This window comes from Leucoraja erinacea, chromosome 4 (assembly GCF_028641065.1).
Source record: "Leucoraja erinacea ecotype New England chromosome 4, Leri_hhj_1, whole genome shotgun sequence".
NCBI classification, from domain to species: Eukaryota; Metazoa; Chordata; class Chondrichthyes; order Rajiformes; family Rajidae; genus Leucoraja; species Leucoraja erinaceus.
The window spans coordinates 80,350,691-80,367,057 of NC_073380.1; the positions used below are offsets into that span (position 1 = coordinate 80,350,691).

At 45.0% G+C, this 16,367-nt stretch overlaps 1 protein-coding gene across 4 annotated transcripts in view; it reads right to left on the minus strand.

Moving 5' to 3' along the window:
• The window catches only part of LOC129696582 (collagen alpha-1(XVIII) chain-like), a 294,981-nt gene that overhangs the window by 137,448 nt on the left and 141,166 nt on the right, over positions 1-16,367 (minus strand). For all 4 annotated transcript variants that reach the window (XM_055634627.1, XM_055634629.1, XM_055634628.1 and 1 more), the window contains 2 exons: positions 11,509-11,692; positions 5,859-5,959 (listed from right to left, as the gene is read on the minus strand). In XM_055634627.1, the coding sequence (XP_055490602.1) occupies positions 5,859-5,959; positions 11,509-11,692 (285 nt within the window). The remainder of the gene's footprint in view (positions 1-5,858; positions 5,960-11,508; positions 11,693-16,367) is intronic.

Sequence of the window (16,367 nt, forward strand, 5' to 3'; positions counted from 1 at the left end):
TGAATTCTCAAGTTCACTTACAAACTGTTTATCATCGTGTCTGGGCTCATAAGCAGTACTTATTAAAAGTGAGTGCCGTCCTTTCAATTCAATTTGGTTCCACATTAATTCACTATCTACTTCAAACTCTTCTTTATGAATCATAATAATATCCTTTTTACATGATATTAAGATGCCACCATGAATTCCGTCCAGTCTGTCCCTTCGATAGACATCATATGTATCAGCGAAAATCTCATTACTATTAATGTCCTGTGAAAGCCAAGTTTCTGTCCCTTGTACACTATCAGGATTATACTGATCCAAGGGAACCTTTGCCTCAGAGGTTTTATTCCTAATGCCCTGAAAATTTACCACCATAATTTTTAGTGAGTTCCTGCCTTTACATTTTGTTAGCTTGTTTTTAACTGCCTTCGGAGCTCTATGAGGTTTAGGGATTGTTATATTACCAATAAAAATGTCACCTCCATCATCATCATTCAGGATAAAAAAACTGAAAATCTATTATTTTCAAAAAACTGGCGCCACCATTATCTATTTTATCTTTTTATCCATTTCGTCTTTTTATCCATTTTATCCTTCTGTTTAATTTTGTGTTGCACGGGGAGCCAAATGCAACGGAATTTCGTTTTGAATTGCATATATCGATGTATTTCTAAATGACAATAAAAGTTTGATTGTATTGGTTGATTGTAAATGATGAATTAAACAATGTATCAGAAATGTTCATAATTTCAGATATTGGACACATCCAAACACAATTTTTCCCTTCAAAGCTGCTGTATGTTACATCATCCACTCCACGGCATGCAACATGTATCCATCATTGACATCCATCACATTCTATACCCTTGTGCTGGCTAGTTAGCAGCTCATTGCACACCCCACATGGTTCAGGTTTACAGTTTGTGCATTGCCATGAAAGATTCTGCTTAGTAATGTTCATATATACCTTGATAGTCCCGTCAGTACATTTGACATGATACATTGCATAACATCTATGCATTGAAGTTTTCTTCGGTGTTTTATTACCAGTTTATAACAGCTCCCACAGTTTGAAGGCCCAGGGTTTAGACTAACATCCCCAGATAACAGCAAAGCAATGAGAAACCCAATGTGTTTCTTCGGCCTCAGTTCAATAGTCGTACAGATTGCAGGTTTAAAGGTATAGACGTAAAAACGCACACTTCCAGATTCATGGACAGTTTCTTCCCAGCTGTTATCAAGCAACTGAATCATCCAACCACAACCAGAGAACAATCCTGAACTACTATCTACCTCATTGGTGACCCTCGGACTATCCTTGATCTGAGTTTGCTGGCTTTACCTTGCACTAAACGTTATTCCCTTATCATGTATCTTATATGTACATATATGTATCTTATATGTACCTTATATACACACTGTAAATGGGCCGATTATAATCATGTATTATCTTTCTGCTGACAAGATAGCAGGCAACAGAAGTTTTCACTGTACCTCGGTACACGTGACAATAAACTAAACTGAACTGAATGTTGTCATATAGATCAATGAAAGAACAGAGCTGGCTGGAGCAATTCCTACTACTGGCCAGTTTAATTCTCCATGCAGTGGTTCTGGAGCAGAAGGTAGCGGAAGGACCAGGTGTTCGTTTAGTAACATGCAAAATTAAAATTGGACCAATGTGGTCTGAGATAAATGTAAAAACGAGGAACTGCAGATGCTGATTAATACGTAAAAGGTCACAAATGACTTCGAACTAGATGAGCGTCTTGACCTATCCATGTTCTCCAGAGATGCTGCCTGACCTGCTGAATTACTCCAGCACTTTGTGTCCATTTGGTGTGAGAGGGCAGCACAGTGGCACAGTTGCTGCCTTACAGCACCCAGAGACCCCGGGTTCGATCCCGACTACGGGCACTGTCTGTACGAAGTTTGTACATTCTCCCCGTGACCTGCGTGAGTTTTCTCCGAGATATTTGGTTTCCTCCCACACTCCAATGACATTCACGTTTGTAGATTAATAGGCTTGGTATAGATGTAAAATATCCCTAATGTTGTAGGATAGTGTTAATGTGCGGGGATCACTGGTCGGTGTGGACTCGGTGGGCCAAGGGCCTGTTTCTGCGCTGTATCTCTAAACTAAACTATTCTAAACTAAATGTTGATTGCTGAAAAGGCACATTTTCAGAATATTGCTCCTTGTTTAGTTCGGGTTTTCATTCTGCAATATTTTAAACTTTTCCCAAGAGGTGTAAATTGTGTTTTACAGCTGCATTGGACTGGCTGGGTAGTCGCTTTCTGCTCAGCAGTGTAGACTGCAGTTCACCTGCATGCTCCCAGGGGGAGACAAATTGCAACAAAACTCATGTGTAGGAAGGAAAGAAGATTGACTGACTGGCAGAAGTCAAAGAGTGAGACTAGTCAGGGGAAAGGGAAATGAGAGATATAGATGGTGATGTAGGGAGATATAGAACAAATGAATGAAAGATATGCAAAAAGTAACAATGATAAAGGAAACAGGCCATTGTTAGCGGTTTGCTAGGTGAGAATGAGAAGCTGGTGTGACTTGGATGTGGGAGGGATGGAGATAGAGGGAATGCCGGGGTAACTTAAAGTCAGAGAAATACCACTGGGTGCTCGTGAAATATGAGATGCTTTCCTTATCCAAAACTCTTATCCTTTCTGACCTTTGCTGACAAAGTGCCTTCAATCCCAAATTGTTAACTGTTTCACTTGGCACAGATGCTGCCTGCTCTGCTAAGAGTTTCCAATTTTCAGATTTTCAGCATTTGTAGTTTTGTTTCAGTTATTTTTTTCCAATCATCACATAGATATGACAATGGCTTCCTTTGCAGGAAGTGGCATAGATATGGTAAACAGTCAGAATCATTTTCCCGGCATGGAAATGTCAAGGACTAGATGGCAGAGCTTGAAATGGGTCCTATTTAAAGGCGATGCACGGGGCAATCTTTCTTTCGCAGAGCAATGGGCATCCGGAACGCACTGCCATGGAGGCAGATATAGTTGTGGCATGTGAGAAGCGTTTGGATAGATCATCGAACAGTACAGCACAGGAATGGGCCATTTGGCTCACAATGTTATGCCAAACATGATGTCTAGCTGTATGAAGGGTCTCAGCCCGAAACATCATCATTCCTTCTCTCCAGAGATGCTGTCTGTCCCGCTGAGTCACTCTGGCTTTTTGTGTCTATCTTATATCTAGCTGAACTAGGGTTGCCAACTTTCTCACTCCCAAATAAGGGACAAAAGGTCAAAATAGGGACAAATTCCCGACGGCAATTCGTTGACCAACTCAGCCGTGGCTGGGTGAATGATGAGTTGTCCTAGGTGCTGGACTGCATACAAAGCCCAGCCGGCGGGCCAGCTGAGGAGTTTTGGCCCGGGCGCTGGACTTTGCGTGCGATGTCGCGCAGCCTAGGTCAAAACTCCTCAGCTAGACCGCCGGCTGGGCTTAGTGTTCTGCTGCATGCAAAGTCCGGCACCCCATCCAACTCATGAACCGATGATCAGCCATGAGAAGGCTATGGTGGTGTCGGCGGTAAGCGAAGGACCGAAGATCGGACAGCTGGCCGGGCTGCCAACCGACGGGGCCACGGGCGAGGCGCTGCTGCTGCACTCCATGGGCTGCACTACGTCGGGACGGGTGAGGCAGGGCTGGACGTGGCGCCCCGACCCGACAGTCCCTTCGACCCGAGTTGTAGCAATCAAATACGGGCCAATAGCAGTCCAGTACGGGGCAAACCAATTTAGCCCAATATACGGGATGTCCTGGCTAATCACGGAACATTTGGCAACCCTAAACTGAACTGATCTCCTTTACCTGCACATGGTCCATATCCCTCTATTCCCTGCACTTACATGTGCCTATCTAAACACTACTATAGTATCTGCCTCCACCATTGTCAAAGCATTCCAGGCCCTCATCACCCTCTGGGTAAAAAACTTGCCCCACACTTCTCCATTATATTTTCTCCCTTTCACCTTATAACTGTGCCCTCTAGTTTTAGACATTTCCACCCAGGGAAAACTGTTCTGCCCATCTAGCCAATCTATTATGCCTCTCATAATTTTAAACACCTCTATCAAGTCTCCCCTCAACCTGTGACATTTCAGAGAATGCAATCCAAATCTATCTAATCTCTCCTTGTATCTGAAGCCCTCTAATTCAGGCAACATTCAGGTAAACATCCGCTGCACCCTCGCCAAAGCTCCCACATCTTTCCTGCACTGGGACGGCCAGAACTGCACGCAATACTACAAATGCAGCCTAACTAAAGTCCTATAGAACTGCATCACAACGTCCTGACTCTTATAGCAGTAAAGGCTAGCATACCATTCACCTTCTTTACCCCACCCTATCTAATTGTGCTGCCAGCATCAGTGAGCTATGAACATGGACTCCACGATCCCACTGCACAGCAAAGCTGTTAAGGGTCTTGCTATTAACTGTGTACTCTCTTGCACAGGCACATAGAGCTGCAGGGAATGAAAGCACGTGGATCAAGTGGAGGCAGATGAGATTAATTTATCTCAGCCTCATGTTTGGCACATGTGGGATGTTCCTGTGCTGTACTGTTCTATGTTCTAGCTTTAAAAAAATAAAAATAAACTTTATTCCAAGTAAAAAATATGTACAATATATGAACTGTGCAAAAAAATCCTTCCGCCATTCTCGGAGGCTGTACCTCTATTATATTTCTAAAACTCTCATCGTGTTTGTTTGCGTGTATGGGTGTGTGCGCATGTGTCCCCGAAACTCCGTCAAAACGGTACACAATAGCGCTACAATTTTTGGCCCACCTTACTCACATTGTCCCATGATGCGCTGTAGCAAGTTTGGTTCAGATTTATGTTATATTTTACAAGTTATTGACATTTTAAACTTTACAAAAAACACTTTTCCACTTGCCCTGCCTGTCAGCCGTGTTCGACGTCACAATGACGTCCCAAATGGTGTCCCAAATTTCTTTTTTTTAAATCGCCATGTTTTTTTTTGCGTGTACTTGCCTGGCCTCACAACAGGGACCCAATGGTTCCACGGGTACGTTTTCTTCTATTTTACAACGCTTCCAGGGGTCCACTCTTCAATTTATTAACTTTAACTTAATTTCTGCCATCAACGGCACCACTTTGAACGTGGCAGCCGCTCATGCACAGGTTGGTGGAATATTGCGTTGGAGAAGCGTGCCCAATGGGTCCGCACTCGGTCCAGTACATTATATTCGTCGGATAGTGTTTTAAAATTTTTATCCCCCACTCATTTGGCCCCCGGGATGAAATTCCTTCCCTTATTTGAGGGATGTATCCACCCCCCTACCCCCCCTTCCCCCCCCCCCCCCCCCCCCCCCCATACTTCATTTTGGATTAGATTTATTTCCGAAGCACTTTCACTCCACTTGAGTCCTGACGCATATCCAATAAAGACACTCTAACGGTAAATGTTAACCTTTTACCATCAATTAGGTCAACAACGATGGCGCAGCAGTAGAGTTGGTGACTTACAGCGTTTGCAGCGCCAGAGACCCAGGTTCCATCCCGATGGCTGCTGTCTGTAGGGAGTTTGTACGTTCTCCCCGTGACCTGCATGGGCTTTCTCCGAGATCGGCGGTTTCTTCCCACACTCCAAAGACGTACAGATGTGTAGGTTAATTGGCTTGGTGTATGTGTAAAAAAATTGTCCCTAGTGTGTGTAGGATAACGTTAGTGTGCAGACTCGGTGGGCCGAAGGGCCTGTTTCCGCGCTATATCTCTAAACTAAACTAAACTAAATCTGGCTGTGCACACCTCGTGGTACTCTTTGTTAAGTTGACATTAAGCAATATTTTTCTTCCAAGCCCTGGTTACCAATTTACCTTTGTGCTGGTTTCACTGTGAAGTATTTCACTTCCCGATCCAATTTCTTCTTTAGGTCCTTCTCGACTCTGGTCATCATTTCCGATGCTCAGGCTGGGAGCTAGGAACAATTACAATTCATAAAATTAGCATTAAAACAGTGCTAGGGTTTTGTGAAGGCTAAAGTATTCCTTTTGACATACAGTACATGTTTTAAAATTAAAGTTTATTTCAAAATAATAAGCAAACTAATTCCCTCGCACAGCTGAGTTAGTTTGTTTAGTTGACAACACAGCAGAATCATTCAGGATTATAGTTGAGCCGGCTGCTGTGATATATTCCCCTGAAGTGTCATTTGAATGTCAAGCCTCCACTCATCTGCTCCAGTAATGGGCTTGATGCTAGCCTGAGGTGACTCCTGCCCCATAGCATTCACCCTGGAAGACCTGAAACCCCGGACTTGGAACTCTGAAACCATAACAGTGAGAATGCCTGTGTGATGTCCAACTGTGTAAGGGAGCTAGCTGTCGGTGTCGCAAGGCAACACAGGAAAGAAAGGATGATGTGGAGAGAGAGTGCCCAGTCTCACTGAGTGAATGAGTAGGAAGGGACTGCAGATGCTGGTTTACGCCGAAGATAGACACAAAATGCTGGAGTAGCTCAGCGGGGCAGACAGCATCTCTGAAGAAAGTTGACAGTGACGTGTCGGGTCGAGACCCTTCTTCAGAGCATTCACTAAGTGAATGATCCTCGAGGAGGCACAGTGAAAGAACAGGAATATAAAATGAAGAGCAGATTACTGTTCAACGAGTGATTTGATCAGGCATTGTGTAGTTTGACAGTGTTGTTCGGACTCGTGTTCTGCTAGCTTGCAAACATAAGCGAACAACACCTCATATTTCACTTGGGCAGCTTACAACCCAGCGGTATGAATATTGACTTCTCTAACTTCAAGTAAGCCTGGCTTTCCTTCTCTCCCCCACCCTACTTATCCGACTAGCTCTCCGATCCTCCTGATTAAATATTACTGATTGTATGCCTCACTGTCACCTTCCCCTCAGCTAACAATGAACCATTCTATATTTCCTTTGATATATATGCTTTGATGTTTCATTTTCTCACCCTACCCTTCCATATCTCTAAACTCTCTCTCCCCTGACTCTCAGTCTGAACAAGGATCTCGATCAGAAACATCACCCGTCCCTTCTCTCCAGTGATGCTGCCTGGCCCGCTGTTACTCCGGCATTTTTTGTTTATCTTCAGAGTAAACCAATATCTGCAGTTCCTTCCTATACATCAGAATACTGCTGCCTTTGCTGGATGTTGCTTCCTTCTGGTATGACTTGTTGAGCAGTCGTCTAGCTTAGTCTGCCACCTTCCTCCTTGACCAGTTCAACACCATTCATGAAATAAATGACTTGGTTATTTGTCTTCAGATGTGTGTGTTGTTTTGTGCACTTAGATTATTTGGGGAAAAGGAATTTGAGATATTACATGGGTCATCAGGGAACAAGAATCAATAATGTTATGGGACTTGTAGATTATGCAGTTAGAACTCGAATGTGTTGCTAAATTGAATACATTGTTATGATTTTAACAAATGGAGGAATTGGTACAAGAGGGTGATCTGATAGAGAGAGATGCTTTCCACTAGTGGGACAGTCTAGGACTAGAGGTCACAGCCTCAGAATTAAAATATGTTCCTTTAGGAAGGAGATGAGAAGGAATTTCTTCAGTCAGATGGTGGAATTCTTTCCCACAGAAGGCTGTGGAGGCCAAGTCAACGGATATTTTTAAGGCAGAGGTAGATAGATTCTTGATTAGTATGGGGGTCAGAGGTTATAGGGAGAAGGCAGGAGAATGTGGTTAGGAGGGAGAGACAGATCAGCCATGATTGAATCTCTCCTGATATCTCAAGAATTTATCTTGATCTCTCCTGTCCAGAATCCTATGGTCTAACCTTCTTGTCCGTATCACATTTCATTGCCTGTTAGTTTATTCTGTGGACTAACTTTGCCCAGCACATTTCAATTCCACTGGCCCTTCCAACTTGGTTTGATTTGGAAAAAAATATTTTAAGTCTCTGGCTCCTTTATGAAAATGTGAATTGCTAGTGCTCCCAGTACATCAAACACTGTATTTGATCTCCCTCATCGCTGCTAACAATTACTGGTCCACATTCCAGTTTCGTAGCCCTACCCAGAGTCTAATCTACATCAGTACAGCTCTGAGGTGAAGCAGAGAACTATCAGGGGAGAGTCCAAGCAGAAAACAGTCTGGCTTTGTTTCTTTTCAACTTGTATGTTTCCAGCAGGAAACATCAAGAGAGCTGTTTCTATCAAGAGAGCTGTGCATCAAATACTTCCTGGATAGAGTTATCGTCATAGAGTGATACAGCATGGAAACAGGCCCTTGGGTCCAACTTGCCCACACTGGCCAACATGTCCCAGCTACACCAGTCCCACCTGGCCTTGGTTGGTCCATATCCCTCCAAACCATGTACCTGTCTAACTGTTTCTTAAATGGTGGGATAGTCCCTGCCTCAACTACCTCATCTGGCAGCTTGTTCCATACACCCACCATCCTTTGTGTGAAAAAGTTACCCCTCAGATTCCTATTAAATGTTTTCCCCTTCACCATAAACCTATATCCTCTGGTCCTCGATTCACCTTCTCAGGGCAAGAGACTTTGTGCATCTACCGCTATAGATATCCAGCTATACGCAGGCGCTATGGATCTCCTCGGAACACTTTTCCATGATGCCAGGGTTATTACTATTGGGGGGGCAGAAGGAAATAATTTAGCTTAATATTCCTCTTTTCCCAAAACATGCTTTCAAACAATTAACCCAGCCACAAAGTGCACAGATGCTACATAAAAGGACACAGCATAAATTTTGGAAAATACTTTTATGGAATCATTTACTGTATGCAAATATTCAGCTGAATAGCAGACCAACTTAGACGCAGATGTGCAATACCCAAGAGAAATGGCAAGTAATGGATGCAGATGTTTGCCAAGCCCATGTTCCATCTCCCATTGAAAGAAACCAGAAATGTGCAGGAAACTTCATTCATAAGTATGAGATGTAGATATCATTTCCAGATTTTGCTACATGGCACAGAATATTGATGGGACAGATAGTACAGAATGCTACATGGTACAGAATTGGGTGGCACGGTGGTGCAGCGGTAGAGCTACTGCCTTACAATGACAGGGACCCGGGTTCGATCCTGACTACGGGTGCAGTCTGTATGGAGTTTGTACGTTCTCCCCGTGACCTGTGTGGGTTTCCTCCCCCACTCCAAAGACGTGTAGATTTTTAGGTTATTTGGCTTGGTATAAGTGTATAAGTGTAAATTGTCCCTAGTGTGTGTAGGGTAGTGTTAATGTGCGGAGATCGCTGGTCGGTGAGGACTCGGTGGGCCAAAGTGGCTGTTTCAGCACTGTATCTCTAAACTAAAGTAACAAGCAAGAATTTCATTGTCCTATCTGGGACACATGACAATAAACTCTCTTGACTTGACTTGACTTGACTAAATATGCTGAGCCTAACCTACACAGCTGGCAGCTTATTTTAGCATATCCAGGCCTTGGCTGTTAAACCTGCTGGAAACATTCACGTTAAATAAAAATGAACCCTGACTGGTTTTTGTTTGGACTCTCCCTTTGAGTACAGTTCAACTCTTGTGGAAAAAACAAGTAGTGGATGAACTCAGCAGGTCCGGCAGAATTGGTGGAGGGAAATGGAGATACGATGCTTCAGGTTGGGGCCCTGTGTCTCATCTCTCACCTCCTGAGGAAGTTTAGGAACTTAATTTGAATATTAATTTTGTTGCACTTTTCTGATTTATTAGTGGAGGAAGAATTTGGCCAAAGCTCCATTTTGGATCACTTTGTTTTGTAATACTGTGGAAGTCAATGGGCTCGTCAGCTGGGGGCATGCATGATTTCCCTGGGTTGCAAATTCAGGGTTGAGGGTTATTGATGTTCGATGACTGAAAACGAGGATGTCCCAATAAATGTGTGGCGTGGTGCTCCAGATGTATGCCTTGGCTCTGGGGTGCACAACAATGCTAAAGGGTCTGTCACATTCAGGCAATTTTTTTGGCGACTGTCATAGTCATAGTAGGCCGCCGAAAAACCTGCGACTGGACCCCCCCTACGACATTGTCTACAGGCTACAACAAACTACCACCGAGTTGACGTCAAGCTACGCAAGCTACCGACAACCGGCGACCCATCAGGATGTCCACCAATGACCACACCTATGACAAACTACGACCACAGAGGCGACAACCTACGACAACCGGTCATCCTACGTCCACCTGCGACGTTACCACAAGTTACGACCCTGTTGGCGACAACTAAAGACAACTGAAGACAATTCAGTCGTCGGGACCTGTCACCGGTTGACATAGGTTGACGTAGGTAGTCGCCAATGGAATTAACCAAAGTCAGCACCGGCCACAACCTACGTCACCTGGAGACAACCTACGACAGCACCTAGGTCAGGAGAAGCCAAGCCCACTGTTGTTGAAAATGTTTGAACATATTGAAAATCCAGTGGTGACCAGAGAGACGCTACGACTCTTTGGGCGACTGAGGAGACCACTCACGACCATACAGGCGACACCCCAGTGGCCATGTAGTCGCCTGAAATATAGCCTAAGTGGGACAGGCCCTTAGCAAGCAGACAGACAAAGGAGAGTCAGTGGATCATAGACACAAAATGCTGGAGTAACTCAGCGGGACAGGCAGCATCTCTAGATAGAGGGAATGGATAACTTTCCGGGTCGAGACACCTCTTCAGTGGATGTTGTTTACTTGGCTTTTCAGAAGGCCCTTGATAATGCTATTACCATTGATAATGGTAATAGCATGGATAGAAAATTGACTGACTGGCAGAAGGCAGAGTGGGAATAAAGGGAGCCTTTTCAGCTTGGCTGCCAGTGACTAGTGGTGTTCCACAAGGGTCGGTGTTGGGTCCGCTCCTCTTCATGTTTTATATGTTAATGACCTGGATGCTGGTATTGATGGCTTCAAGGTCAAGATTACAGATGATATGAAGATAGGTGGTGGGACAGGTAGAGTTGAGGAAGCAGGGACTCTGTAGAAGACTTGGACAGGTTGGGAGAGTGGGCAGAGAAGTGGCAGATGGAATACAGTGCAGCACACTGTGCTGGAAGACAAAAAGGTGTAGGCTATTTTCTATTTATGCATAAGAAGGAACTGTAGATACTGGAAAATAAAGGTAGACAAAAGTGCTGGAAAAACTGAGTGAGTTCCTTCTTGAATAGACAATAGACAATAGGTGCAGTAGGAGGCCATTCGGCCCTTCGAGCCAGCACTGCCATTCAATGTGATCATAGCTGATCATCCTCAATCAGTACCCCGTTCCTACCTTCTTCCCATATCTTTAGGAGCTCTATCTAACTATCTAGCCGTGGAGGCCAAGTCATAGGGTATTTTTGAAACAAAGATTGATAGATTTGTGATTTGAAATGTTATGGGGAGAAGGAAGGTTGCAAGTGGAAAAACAGATCAGCCATGACCTAGCGAATGACTCGATGGGCTGAATGGCCTAATTCTGTTCCTCTCTCCTATAACCTTATGAAAGACTGAAGCTGTTACAAAATAAAGTTCCACTTCTAAAGTTTGGACAGATACCTCGTTCTTCTTTAATGGCAAAGTCTGGCCCTTCCTCGGGCGGCCTCTCTCCAGAGTTGCCTGAGGTGCTCGTCTCTTGGAGAACAGAATCCAGCTGGCCCGAGGCGGTCTCCATCTCCTCCGTCACAGAAGCCTCAGTGGGGGGCTCACGGACCGGCTCACTGATGAGATTTCTCTCGACCAACTGAAAAGGAAACAAACCAAACATAAATGCCATTGATAAAGAGCAGACTGGGTCCAATAAACGCATCAAGTTGCACACTTGAAACTCCTCATACTACTCCCCGTCGAGGAGCAAGACGGCATATTTACACTGAAGCCTCATTAATGGCAATCAACTGGGAACTGAATGCCATGGCAGGGAATGGAGATTAGGCAGGATGCCCAGAGACACAAATGGTAAGAAAACCCTGCTAGAAGGGTTCTAAACGAGTGGGAGGTGATGAGGCCAAAGTGCCATCAGGAATTCCAGTGAATTGGACATTGGTGGTGAGGACATAATGGGTGGTGCATGGAAAAGCAATCTCAGTGTAGGGGTTTGTGCAGGGAGGTACTGCAGATGCTGGTTTAAACCCTGGGCACAAAACACTAGAGTGGAGCCCCTGACCCTCAGTCTGAAGAAGAGCCTCAACCTGAAACGTGACCTATTCCTTTTCTCAGAGATGTTGTCTAAGACCCGCTAAGACACTCCAGCTTTTTGTGCCTGCTTCAGCGTAGGTGTTGCCAGAGACAGGAGACTAAAGAGGTGAAGGCTGTTGAGGACTGTGTTCGGAAGGTGAATCTTGCCTACACCAGAGCACTGATCCTGGAGCTAACCTGTGGAGAAGGTGTGTTAACAGTGCCTGGACAGAGGATTCCTCGCCATCTGCATTATAGTGTACCCATACATTTACAGCATACACCACACCTTGATAGCGTTGATGTACAGAGGGACCTCGGGTTGAAGTCCACAATTCCCTGAATTTGGCAGCACAAATAGATTCAGAATCAGATTCAGATTCACATTTATTGTCACATGCACCAATTAATTACAGTGATATTTGAGTTACCATGCAGCCATACAATTAAAAGAACACAACACAATTAAAAATAATGATAGAACGTAACATAAACATCCAGCACAGTGATCACTGTGATGGAAGGCAATAAAGTTCAGTCAGTCTTCCTCCTTTTGTTCACCCGTGTTTGAGGCCTTGACCCTCCGCAGTTGCCGTTACGGACGGCCCGATGTACAGGCCTTCTCGTCGGGATGATCCAAGCTCCGACATCGGAACGAATGGAACCCACTCCGCGACTTGGAGTGCCCGAATCGGCCACATTCTTACCGGAGACCGCGGCGTCTCGATGTTATAGGCCGCAGGCGGGCCAGCGGTCGGAGCTCTTCTCCGGCGATCCCCCACAAGGGATCCCTGGCTCCGGGATGGTAAAGTCCACTCCATGCCTGCTGCTAGAAGCTCCGCAGACCACGGCTTCATGATGTTAAAGTCAGCAGGCCGGCGGTCAGAGCCTTTCTTCTGGCTCAGCGATGTTAAAATCCACGCCGCGCCTGCTGTTGAAGCTCCGGGCCATCTCCGGGAAAGGCCGCTGCAATCCAAGTTGTTAGGCCGCGAGGGAGGGCAAAAATGCGGCATCACATCTCCACCGAGGTAAGTGACTGGAAACGGTTTCCCCCTATTCCCCTCCCCCACCACCCCCACATAAACACTTACCTAGAGACATTTACACATACATTAGACATACTTAAAAAAAACAAAAAAAAGTCGAAATGACTGACAAATTGCTGGCGAGGCTGCAGCGCCACCCGATGACATTGTAAAGAGCGATAAAGAAAGCACATAGAATGCTTGCGTTCATAGGTCGGAGCATTGAACATAAGAGTCAGGAAGTCATGATGCAGCTTTTCATGACTTCTGTTAAACTGCATTTGGAGTATTGCATGCAGTTCCAGTCATCCCATTACAGGAAGGATGTGGAGATTTTGGAAATGGTGCAGAGGAGGCTTACCACCATGTTGTCTGGATATGGGAATATTAGCTTTATGGAGCAGTTGTATACACTTGGATTGTTTTCTCTGGAATGCTGGAGGTTGCAGGGTGACCTGATAGAAGTATGTAAAATTATAAGAGGCATAGATTGTATAGATGGTAGAATCTTTATCCCTGGATAGAAAAATCAAACACTAGAGGGCATAGCTTCAAGATGAGAGGGGCAAAGTTTAAAGGAGACAAGATCAACTGAAGTCACACGGGAGGCCTGGTCCCCCAACGCAACCCGATCCCCAACACAATATTGCACCACTAACCCATAGCCCCCACGGGAGGCGTGGTCCCTCAACTGAACCCATTCCCGAACGTAAGATTCCAGCACTCCCCTGCCTCCCTCAGCAGTGGACTTTAAAAAAAATTCCAATTGCACTTCCCCTGCCTGCCGCAGCAGTTCCAATTTCAATACCAATTGGCCCTCCCCCTCCTGTTGAAGCACTTGCTGTGATATCCCACTGAGGTGAAAAGTTCAGAGTGTTCCTGTCTTGCAACTTTGTATCGAAGTGTGTTGGAAGCTGGCAGGAAGGATTTTAACAGTAAAAACCTTGTTGGCATTTTTAAAGTTTTGAAATATAGCATCGTCCCTGGATGCTGGTGGAAAAAGGCTCTCTGTGAGAAGCTGCGGTTACCGTTGGCAACGTCCCATTGTGATGTCATTATGGTACTCGGCAACTTGAGAGCCCATTGTGATTGCTGCACTGTGAGTGGCATTGTGACATCATCACTGGAAGCTGCTGGTAAAAGACGCTCTGTGAGAAACTGCGGTTACCGTTCGCAACGTCCCATTATTATGTCATTTGTAAATGAGATCCATTGTGATTGGATGTCTGTGAGATGGCATTGTGACATCATCACTGGAAGCTACTGGAAAAAGGCTCTCTATAAGAAGCGGTTTGGGGCTTTTTTTTAAACTTTAATCATGAATAACGTGAAATATAGAATGAAATCTTAAGTGAAGCTGAGTACAGCTCAGGAAAATGTGACTTAGAATATATGTAAAAATGTAAGCGCTAACTCGTAGCATTTTGAGGAAAATACAAAACATACATACATACAGACATACAAGATCAGACATTTAGAAGTATATAGATGAGTGGGGCAAGTTTTTTTACACAGAAACTGGTGAGTGCCTAGAAATTGGTTGGACTGCCGGAATTAGTTGTTGAGGCAGATACTACAGAGGCATATAAGAGACTTTTAGATATGCATATGGATATGCAGGGAATGGAGTAAAATGGATTATGTGCAGGCAGATAAGAATTGGTCTTGCTGGGCAATTGGTCCAACATTCATGTTGGGCACAGACCGTGTTGGCCGAAGGGCCTGTTCTTGCGCTGAACTGTTCCATGTTCTATGTTAACACTCCTTTAAACGGTCGTGTGCACAGCAGCCAACAATTACTGCTGGGATTTTATTGCATCTGCAATTACCTATTATCAGGGCTCCAGCCTTTCAAAGCGGCAAGGCTGCCGGTCGTGCACTGGAGGTGGCCGAGAGTGATGCTGAAGGGAAGAGAGTGTGCTCCAGACACACTGATTTATACCTTAACATCCTTGTGTCTGACCTGATAAGACACAAAAAGCTGGAGTAGCTCAGCGGGACAGGCAGTATCTCTGGAGTGACCCTTCTTCAGACTAGCGTGAGAGGCTGATGGTCTGCATTGGGATGGGTCTTGTATTGGTGGGTCTGTCGTTTGGGTTTCAACGGACGCACAGCTCAATGTCTGGTCTGGGCATGGTACCACTGTCATTGTGGAGTGTCAAAGGTTCAGTCGCCCTCATTGGGCCTAAACCTAAGAATCTGAGCCCCGTGAAGAAAATTTTAAGCCATTATTGTAAAGGTACACGTAAAGATAGGCACAAAATACTGGAGTAACTTAGCGGGTCAGGCAGCATCTCTGGAGAGAAGGAATGGGTAACAATTCGAGTCGAGTAGATTTCCAGAGGGAACTTAGTCTATAACTCGCTGAAAGCGGCAACGGGCGGTCACGGTGGCGCAGCGGTGGTGTTGCTGCCTTACAGCGAATGCAGCGCCGGAGACCCGGGTTTGATCCTGACTACGGGTGCTGTCTGTACAGAGTTTGTATGTTCTCCCCGTGACCTGCATAGGGTTTTTTCCGAGATCTTCGGTTTCCTCCCACACTCCAAATACGTATAGGTATGTAGGTAAATTGGCTTGGTAAATGTAAAAAATGTCCCTAGTGGGTGTAGGATAGTGTTAATGTGCGGGGATCGCTGGTCGGCGCAGACCCGGTGGGCGGAAGGGCCTGTTTCCGCGCTGTATCTCAAAACTAAAAACTAAACTTAGATAAGGTGGCAATGAAGGCATATGGTATGCTTGTTTTCAAAGGATGGGGCATTGAATATAAGAGTCAGGAAGTCATGATGCAACTTTATAGAATTTTGGTGCAGTTGAAGTCTCCCCCCACCCCTCCCTTTACAGGAAGGGTATGGAGGTTTTAGAAAGGGTGTAGGGAATGTTTACCAGAATGATGCCTGTGTTGGGGGATATCAGCAACAGGGAGAGGTTGGACAGACTTGGATTGTTTTTTTCTGGATTGTCAGAGGCTGTGGGGAGACCTGATAAAGGTATATAAAATAGCAAGAGACAGAACCATTTTCTCAGGGTGGAAATGTCTAAAACTAGAGGGCACAACTATAAGGCGAGAGGGAGAAAATATAATGGAGATGTATGGGGCAAGTTTTTTACACAGAAAATGATGAGAGACATTGATAGCGTAGACAGTCAGAACCTTTTTCCTTGGATGGAAAAGTCAAATACTACAGAGCATAATTTTAAGATGAGAGGGACAGAAAT